This window comes from Geospiza fortis, unplaced genomic scaffold, assembly GCF_000277835.1.
Source record: "Geospiza fortis unplaced genomic scaffold, GeoFor_1.0 scaffold206, whole genome shotgun sequence".
NCBI classification, from domain to species: Eukaryota; Metazoa; Chordata; class Aves; order Passeriformes; family Thraupidae; genus Geospiza; species Geospiza fortis.
This window is the reverse complement of record NW_005054311.1, coordinates 1,757,405-1,767,279: the sequence shown is the minus strand read 5'-3', so window position 1 is coordinate 1,767,279 and position 9,875 is coordinate 1,757,405. Positions and strand designations below refer to the sequence as shown.

Below are 9,875 nucleotides of genomic sequence, written 5' to 3'. Positions count from 1 at the left end.
GCCAGAGTCAGGGCCCTTCCAAGAGGCCCAGAGATACTGAGACCTGTGGGCCAACCCCAAGGTGAGGGGGGCCACAGGGATCCGTGATTTTCTAGCAATAAACATCCACTTTGCCTCTTGAGGGTGTGAAGGAATGTGTGAAAGTGAATGAGAAATAAAAGAGAGTGAACGTAGACGGATGAAAGTATAGGTAATGTAGATTGTGCATTATAAGTTTTACCACATCTCCTCAGAGGGAGGTGTATCGTGTTGAAAAATAGTGTGAGAAAAAAAATGGTTCTAAGTGTAAGGAGTTGAAAGAAAAGTAGTATTTGAGCTGTTAATGGAAGTAAGAAACAGAGGCAAGAGATGAATAGATAAGATCTTGAAAATAGAACAGAAAACCAGTAAGTTAAATACACAGAAAATAGAAGAATAAAAGCACTTCAGGAGTTAAGTTAGCTAACAGAAATACAACTCCCTGCAAAATACAGAGTGTGCAGGAGTCGATGAGAGAAACATGCAAGCTACAGAAAAAGAGAAATTAACCAATTATACATTAACCGAAGAAACTGAGTTTTGATAGAATCATAAAATAGCAGACCATTAATGCCTATATTTGAAAGCCTGTTTCAGGTACTCCTCATTACTGATTCGACTGAGCAGACCAAAGGAAAAGGGTCTGCTCAAAAGGAAAAAGCAGACCCACATCACCAGATTCCACATCACTCTCGCCCCCTGGCATTGGACCAGGATTCAACATCAATTTGTCCCTCTGGCATTGGACCGGACTCCACCCCACTTTCCCTCTGGCATTGGACTGGACTCCACATCAGTCTTCCCTCTGGCATTGGGCCAGATTCCATAACACTCTCACCTCCGGGCACTGGACAAAAGTCAACCACATCATAAGTTAATTCACCCAAGTATACTGTGATAAAAGGACCAAAAGATTTAAAGTTGACTCTCAGAAGGAAGAGTAAAAAAGACTGAACTGTATGGGAAAATAATTGGTATCAGAGCCCTAACACAGCTTAAAATGTTTCAAGACAGTTCTGTGTGTAAAATAAGGTTGTATAAAGTTTAAGACTGTAAATAAGTAATTCTGGTTAAGTTCTCCCAGTCTAGTCCTAAGGACTCCAAGTTAATCCTCTACAGAGCACTCCCCTAAGAGAAAACAAATTGGTAAGGAACAGACCAAGAGAAGTTTACCCAGAGAAGCGAGTAGAAGAGACTCTAAAGAGCTTGGAAGCTTCTTTTCAGTAAAATTCCCCAAGAGGCAAGGCCGAGTGGGCAGGCTGTGCAAGATGACCCATACCGGGCTCTTGGGAAGAGTAGTAATGATGGCTCTAATTGCTGGTGGTGCTCTGAGGAGCCCAGGAGAGCCGTGCAGTGAGTGCTACCAACCCCTCCACGAGGAAGAAGAAGTGAGCTCCTTGTCTAGAGTCCACATCAGTTCTAACCCTAATTGTGTTAACCTCTCCCAGTTGGTCCTTTATCAGAAAAATAAGAGAATAAATTGGAAGGCACAGAATACTGCCACTTTTAGGCAGCCACTCCTGGGAGAGTGCCCTGGAAGAGAAGCCTGGTTGTGCTTTGAATATGATGCTGCTGAAGCAAGCTCAGTAGATCTGGTACAAAGAAAAGAAATGGTAAAAACAGTAAGAAAAATAGTTTGTAACAGGTTGGTTTGTAACAGGTATTTAGCAGTAAAGAATTTGGCTACCCGGTAGATCCCAAGAGTTCCAAATAAATTAGAATCTGTTGAGAAAAAAGAAGGAGACAAGTGTACCCACCATGAAGTATATGAATTTTATGAGAGTACTGACAAAAAGGTAAACCCCTTTTGGAAAATGAAAGAACTGAGTAAATATAGGGAATGCCCAGCAGAAACTGATGACACATTTCGAGAGAGCACTTTACACCTGATTTTGATCTCTAGTATTACAGCATACACTAAATTGTCAATAGACTGGTCTGGCAGCTGCACCACTAGAATGATAAAACCAACTTTCTTCTTATTATCCAAAGAAACTAGATCAAGTTCAGGAGTTCCTATATACAATCATTTTAAAGAAACCAAACAGAAGAGGCAAAGTGCAATAGAAATTGAGAAAATCCAAAATTGTAAAAGCCAAGTTCAAACCCCAATATCGATGTTAAACAGAATCATCAGGTTCCAAGCAGTATTAGAGAAAAAGTATGCAATTATTAGAAACATTTCAAAAGAAATAAAAAAATTAGCATGTGTAAATAACCAAGAACAAACTCCTACACTTGATTCCAGTTGGTGGGATGACCTAGAGATTATCAAAAAAGAGGTATCGAAAAAAGTAGATCCTTTCACTGTGTGTATACTTGGAAGATTGTTCTTTTTACTAAGCTTATTTTCCTGTTTTATTAAAATAGTAGTATTAGCTGTGCAGACCAACCTGAAGAAACCAAGAAAGGTAACAAAGTTAAGTAACCATGAGTACCAGAGTGCTCAAGAAATTTATAATCAATACAAAAAATTAAAGAAATATGAAGTTCATGAGTCAGAAATTGCAAGTTGATGCGAGCTTAAATTTAAGCTTAAAATTAAATTAAATTTCGATCAAAGAAAAAGAGGGGGGACTGTTATGAACAAAATTCTGCCAATTTTTTTTGTAGAAAAAGTTACAGAAACCTATCAGACCAGTGCGGCTGCAGTGCTACTTGTTGTTATGATAATTACAAGTCATTAGCGTTAATCGTTCTTTTTATATCACTAAAGACCCTAGCCAGGGCTGGGTTGAGAGCTCTTCTCCCCAGTCAGTGGGAGAGAAGACGAAATGTGGGGGGGTGGGGGGGTGGGGCATTAGAATATGCAGATTTCGGAACCAGCGTACTATGGGACGTGTCAGACTTGCAAAGAAGACCCCAAAAACAACGAGCCAATGCAGAATTAAGAAATTAGAGTGGTGCCTGGACATGAGGAACAGAGTGCTGGGCCTGCAGAGATGTTGAGGGACCCTTGTGCCCCTCGCCCTGACTACGGAAGTCATCTGGAACGGGACCCAGAGCCAGGAAGCAGTGGAAAGCGAGAAAGACCAGGGTCCCGCCCAAAGCTACCACGAGGACTGGACCCCCAGCTCTGCCCCTAGTGGACAAAGCTGCGCATATCCTCTTCCTCTGAGCCACGCTGGGAAAGAAGACGGAGACTGCAGACTGTCGGGCTTCCTAATCTTGAGCTGATCACTTTTAATAAAGGCATTAAAAGGAGAAAAGTCTCCTGTCCCGTTTATTTCAACTTCCATGAGAAAAAGTAACTGGATTGAGATGCCTGTGTCCAAGTGTATCTATTTTAAAGAGAGTGGTTATTCTCCATTCACATCCTACAACTATTCTAATGATTAACCCTGTAGAAGCCAGTAACAAGTGACAGATAACTACCTTGAACAATTTCACTCCAGGACTATTTTGAATTGTTGTGGGGTTTGAAAAGAAAGAACAGCTTTTTGTAAAAAATTTGATTTCATGTGAGGTGTATTAAACTTGTAAACTGTGAAGTGAACTGGTACAAAACAATGCCCAACAAGTGTAAAACCATGGACAAAATGCAATCATAAAACAGTCCTATGATATATCCAACTCAAAACACTTGCAGCCCAGGTTTTTTAGGTCATCAAAATGCCAAAGGTACAGGTAGGCATATTTAAAATCACTCAATGATTACATGGCTCATTCCGGTAAATTGAAAAGCCGTAACTTTCTGGCAATGTGCTAAATGCCTATCTGTATCTTTAAGTTTTTAAGTGAACTTAAAAGCTGATGCATAGTATGGAAATGAGGATTCTTCACAAATTCAGCTGTTCCCAGACAAATACCACATTTAAGGCATGCAACAGAGTTTTTTAACTGGGCAATAGCTTTCTGCTGTTTGAGTTACACACAGGCCTGAACAGTCTCCTCCTGTTGTGCGAGAAAAAGACAACCAAGATTTAGAAATATTTGCTGGAGCAGGTGAAGGTGGGGTGGTGGTAGCCCATGCTGGCGTCCAGGGTTTCTCAGTGGAAGAGGATGTACAGTATAGCTGTATCACCATTTTGTTGCATGTACGGATGGTACATTGTCAAATTTTAATAACGGGCACTTAGCAACTGAGACAGTTTAGAGAATGACCTTTCAATTTAATTAAAACTGTAAAATAGCTTCACATTTTTGGGATTAACCTTTTTAGATGGAAACAGATGTTCCAGAACGGGATTAGATTGCAAATGAATGGTCCCTCGATTTAGAAACTAAGCAGCTGTAAAAAGCTACAATTTCAAAACATAATTAAACTGACCAATTTTATAGTTTCTACATGCTGACTTCTAAATGATACAAAAATATTGTAGTATTTTGAGTCGTCTGAAGATCTGCTCAGTGTAACATGATTAATATTTTCCAATAGCAAATTGGTTATTAGCATTTACTTCAAAAAAACCCACATTGTTTTGGGAGTGGGTAATTTAAATGTAATGGACAGTAAGATCATTTTTAATTTTTAACTTTGCATTAAATTGCATTGGCCTTCTTGCAAACCTAAGCCTGTGACTTCCATGTTTCACTCTCCCACTAGCAACGGAAATGTCTCAAGTTAGAATTATGTTTTGATTATATATTGATCTACATTAAATATAGGGTACATAAGAAAAATCTTAGCATGTTTTTTTACAGGGCACCCAACTAAAATCTTTACAAAAGATAATTATTCATTCTTCCATGTAACAGACAGAGATGCCACTTTTATAAATGTACCCTTATGTTCACTCACCAATAAAATAGTAAACAAATCAACTTTTTAAACCATTTTTTATAAATTATTAAAGTATTTTTACTGACACTCTGCAACAATATACAAAAATAATACTACAAGAGTACCGATCGGTCTGGCCTACCCCTCATTTCACAGAAAAGCAGAGGTTATGGGGGGATGTTTGGGAATCAGTCATCGCTGTAGATGTCTCCTGCAAACGGTAGGTGTACGTGGCTGCCCGTGACATTGGGAAGTCGAGAGAGATCAGGCAGGTTCTGGATGCGTGACCTGAGTTCTTTCCGTACTTGGGACACTCTGGCTAACTTGCGTTTGTACTCCTGTAATGCAGAAGAATTCCATATGAGGTTTTATTGCCATTACCATCCCTACTACTTACTGCACCTGTGATTTTCCAAACTAAGTATTCCTTCTGCAAGTTAGGTAAAGAGCCTTTAACAGGTGAGAACCCAGAGATTTGGGTATTTAGGAGGCAGAGGTATCAGCTCTACCATTTTCCCAGCAATGGAGTTCAAAAGCATAGCCATGGGATTATTTTGCTTTAAATTCTGAGAATATCAATGCTAAATAAGGAAGGCAATCTCAGCCAACACAACCACAGGCTTTTCTCCATGTAACTAGGAGAACAGGATTATTCTTAAAACTTAATTAAGGATAGTTGTTACACATATTCTACTATCAATAACAGAGGCTGGAGGGATAAACTTACTGATGTCAAAGAAGTTACTTTCATCTCATACTGCTGAAATAATAAAAACCAACCAAATACCCCCTAACTAGGCCTAATAGGTCCTACCAAGCTGATAAATGACAAGTATTTTGTATTAACTTTTATAATAAAAATATATTTCCTCAGTACATTTATGTATTGAACCCTGGGTTTTCAGAAACTTTTTGAATTAGGAACTTAGGATTTCATATTGTGTTGGAATACAGGTCAAACCACTCCCAATTTACATATTTAATGATTATGAGGCCATTTTCGATTGAAACAACATTATATAAATAAAGTTCAACATTGTAAATCAGTACACTAGAATACAGTCAGTGGTCACCTCTTAAGAACACATGACATAATGGAGAAGAATACCAGCTTTTATAAAATGAAAACAGTTATTCCAAAATATAAGAAGATTAACATATAATTCACAGGAATATTTGAATTTCAAATACTTGGAAAGGAGAAGAAACTAAGCACTAGCAGACAAAGCAGTGCTTCATAAAAAAATAACACAATTCACAACAAATCAAATGCAGGTGCTTTCTAGTGTGGCTGCAGGTTTTGCAGCAGCCTGAGAATGGTTGGAAGGAACAACACATAAGTAATCCACAACTTGGATAATGAGCCCATGGAAAACTAAGATGTCATGACTATAACCACTTTTAAATAACAGTGGGGGGAAATTCTACATGATCCAGCAACAGTAACAAATATAAACACTTGATAGTTCCAGCAAGTACGAAAACACTGTGCAAATGTCTATAAAAGGTAACAATCAGGCTATTTCTTTACAAGCTCAAACCACAATTTTAAATATGTTACTATATTGTTAATAACATGGAGTAATAAGGAAGAATAATGAAAAGACCTTTTGGCAGTAGAACCCAATGCAATAGAAAAATGTAGTAAAGAATGTTAGATAATTGGGACATGACCAAGATTACTGGACAAGGTCCAACACAAATTTAAAAGGTTTGCAACTACATGAGCTTCTTATCAAGGGCAGTAAGAGAACCATGAGATACCTTAAATTCTAAATAAGAATCATTATGGGTAGCTAAAAGAATTTCAAATCTTTACATAGGAGAAAGAAAAAGTGCCCCTGAATTAGGATCATCAATTCCTTGGTATCATTTATATTTCAAAATCAAATATTACATGCAGATTCTAATGAGATACTAAACACAGTGAAAATACTACAGATGCCCAGTCAGTGGAACTGTAAACCCTTGGTAATAGTACCCAGGGTAAAGCAGTATTTATTTTAGGATACAGGTGGCCAAAGAAGTCTTACAACTGTGAGTCCCTTGGTCCTGTGAGAACTTGCTACAGTTATCCAAAAATATTCTCTTTGGTGCAAGTGACTTCAGGACGTGGCTGTGGAAATGAAGGTCTGTATCCTGACACTGTATCCCTACACTAATGCCCTAAGACCACAAATACTTCACTGTTTCATACCTGATTTTACAGCAGCATCCAGAGGCCTCACTGAGCAGACTGTGCAAGATGTGTAATCTTTTTCCAGCATGTAAAAGGCCAATCTCAGGCATTCTCACTATGCATTTTAGTCCAGGATGCAGAGACTCCTATTATTTTAGGGAACAGATTTTATGCCAGAGGACAAGACCAGCTTCAGGTTTCATTGTTTACTAAAACAACCATTTTGGGGCAATACAGAATACCAGTCAACTAGAATCCCTATTTTCAGAAGCAGGATGCTTGGAGATTGCTCATGGGGTGACAAGGATTTTGAGGAAGCTAGGTGATCTTGCCTCCACTGTGAAAGATGTAATGCTATACAAAAGAGGATGAGCAGAATTGTAAGCAGAATCAATACACTCAAGAGGCCTAAAAATCATAAAATATATTAACTATAAAATCCCTCCTGCAGTTAATTCTTGTAAAGAGCTGAATCCTGTCCAAGTTTATTCTCTATCAATGAGGAATGTAAAGCCACGAATCAGTATCACTTCACAAGCTTGAAGCCTGAAGTTAGGCAAATAGACAGTCACTTAGCAACAGACCCAGCAGCTATATTCTTGCTAGACTTTACTCCAAAACCTGAAATGTGCCTTATATTAGATTGTCAGTTCCTTCACTCCCTTAAAGTTCCCTTTAGCTGATAATAAATCATTTCCATAACAACATTACATTTCTGACATCCAGCATTTTCCATATAAATCTGCCTGGGACTTGTTGCCTAGTGACTATCAGCTTGATCAATACTACTAACAGTAGGTTCCTTTTCCTCACTAAGGAAAATGTTCTCATAAATTGTGTCTCCCACATAACACAGTCATCTTCCTCTCACCAACATCTCTGGCGTAATGCACTCTAGGGAGACAAAATTTGTTCCTTAAGCCTTCTCAGAAATATGAAACTCTGAGAAAATTTGCTCGAAGTTTTTACTGCAAAACTAGAGTAAAAAAAAAAAGTAAGGTCTTATAGTTGATTATATTATTGATGTAGTATTCTCAGTGTCATATTTTCTGAAAAATCCCTTCACAGGATTTCTTCTCCTGGGAAGCTGAGAAGTCTCAGAGAAGAAGGAAAACAATAATTATCTGGTTGCTTCTCCTGTGTTTGCTGCTTTGGAATGTGGTCTGGAGATTGTTTACCAACTGGTCATTGTTTGACTGGTTTCATGTGAATTGTTTTAACTTAATGACAAATCATGTCCAGCTGTGTTGAGGCTCTGGAGAGTCACGAGTTTGTCATTATCATTCTTGTTAAGCCTTCTGTCTCTATCCTTTCTCTATTCTTTAGTATAGTTTTAGTATAGTATTCTTTAATAAAATATAGTATCATATGTAGGGGGACAGTAGAATGTAATCTTACCCCTCCATGAGTTGCAGCTGGGATCAATTACTAGAAATTAAGAACACCTGTAACTAATGAGAACAAGTGCCATAAAAGGGTGTACCAAGCAGAGGAATCAGATGGCTGCTGCAGGGATCCAGAGGAGTTACTGCTCAGAGGAGCTACTCCACGAGAAGCATTAAGAAGATATGAAGCTTAGAAGCTATGGGATCCTTGCAGCATAAAGATAATAGAACTGTTGCCGTGCACTGTCCTAATGTATGAGACAACAATCATAAAATAATAAATTAGCCTTCTAAGAACATGGAGTCAGATTCACTCATTTCCTCCTCATCCTGGAGACCCAGCAAATACCACAGAATATAAATTACAGAATGCAATTTTAATCCAATTTCAGTAATCCAAGCATATGTGAGATCTGAAACTGCAGGTTAGATGTCCACAGCAATCCTCCTCCACAAAGAGAAAAAATATTCACCTAACCAGAGCACCTAATTTCCCATGACACTCCTGAAACTATTCTAGAAATCACCGGAGATGTCCAGTTTTTATGACTGGTGAACAAGTCCAAAAGAGGACTGATTTTCAAGTACAGTGACTCAGCAGTTTAAGAGGTATTTTCAAGGCAGGTGCTGTTCACAGTTTGATTCTATTTTAAACCACTAGTCTCTTCTGAAAGGTTTGCTTCTGTATTTTTAAAGCTGTTATTATTGTCCTGGCATGACGTAATTAGTCCTGGACTGCTGGAATACAGGTATTAAGTACTCATTATCAACAACCCTCACTGTATATCCAGCCTTTACTGTTTTATCATAATAGCATGGACATGTACTGACCACCCTTTTCCTCAGTGTGTATGTTAACAGTGTGACAATGAAAGCAGAGAAGTGGGAACTGGGATATCTAGGTGTTATTTCTAGTACTGTTGCTCCATTAGAAATGCTGGGCATTATATAACCAAGTAACAATTTAATTTAATCCTGTTTTCGACACTTTTAACTGTGGAAATCTTCATGGAGAATTTCAATTTGATTGGCACTATTTAAGATAAACTTCAAATTACCCCTGTATAAATGAGGCAAGATTTGAGACATTTACTTCAGAGAGTCAGGGACAGGCAGAAGTATGATGCTTTATTTTGTTACACTGAGCTTAATTTGCATTTCTTCCTACCTACTGGAGAACCTTACTTTTGGTATATATGGGCAACCTGATGTTTGGAATTAAGATCTCTTCAATTTGTCCAGCGGTTTAAGCTAACACTACTTTCAGGTAATATTTGTCTTTACTTCCAGTCATAAAAGCAGGTTTATGAGGTAATTAGAACTTATTTTGCTCATTAGAGTCCTACCAGTTATTACAATTTCCATTATTTGACAGTGTATATAGATATTTTGTGAAAGCAATGCTAATAACATACGGATTCAGAATCTAGATTAATAGTGATTCTCCATCAAAAAGTACCAGGCAAAAAAGCCAAATTTTTGATTAGGCATTATAGACATCATAAATAATAAAAATTTGGGCAGGTTAAACAAGCTGTGCAATGCAGAGAATATATTCCCTTCCAAATAA

General features: G+C 38.0%; 1 protein-coding gene across 1 annotated transcript in view; it reads right to left on the bottom strand.

Annotated features, from left to right (window-relative positions):
* Positions 1-6: 6 nt before the first annotated feature.
* The window catches only part of RPRD1A (regulation of nuclear pre-mRNA domain containing 1A), a gene marked incomplete at its 5' end in the record, with an annotated part of 40,728 nt that continues 30,859 nt past the window's right edge, over positions 7-9,875 (bottom strand). Inside the window, one exon of the mRNA XM_031055633.1 lies at positions 7-5,079. Coding sequence (XP_030911493.1) covers positions 4,930-5,079 — 150 coding nt within the window. The remainder of the gene's footprint in view (positions 5,080-9,875) is intronic.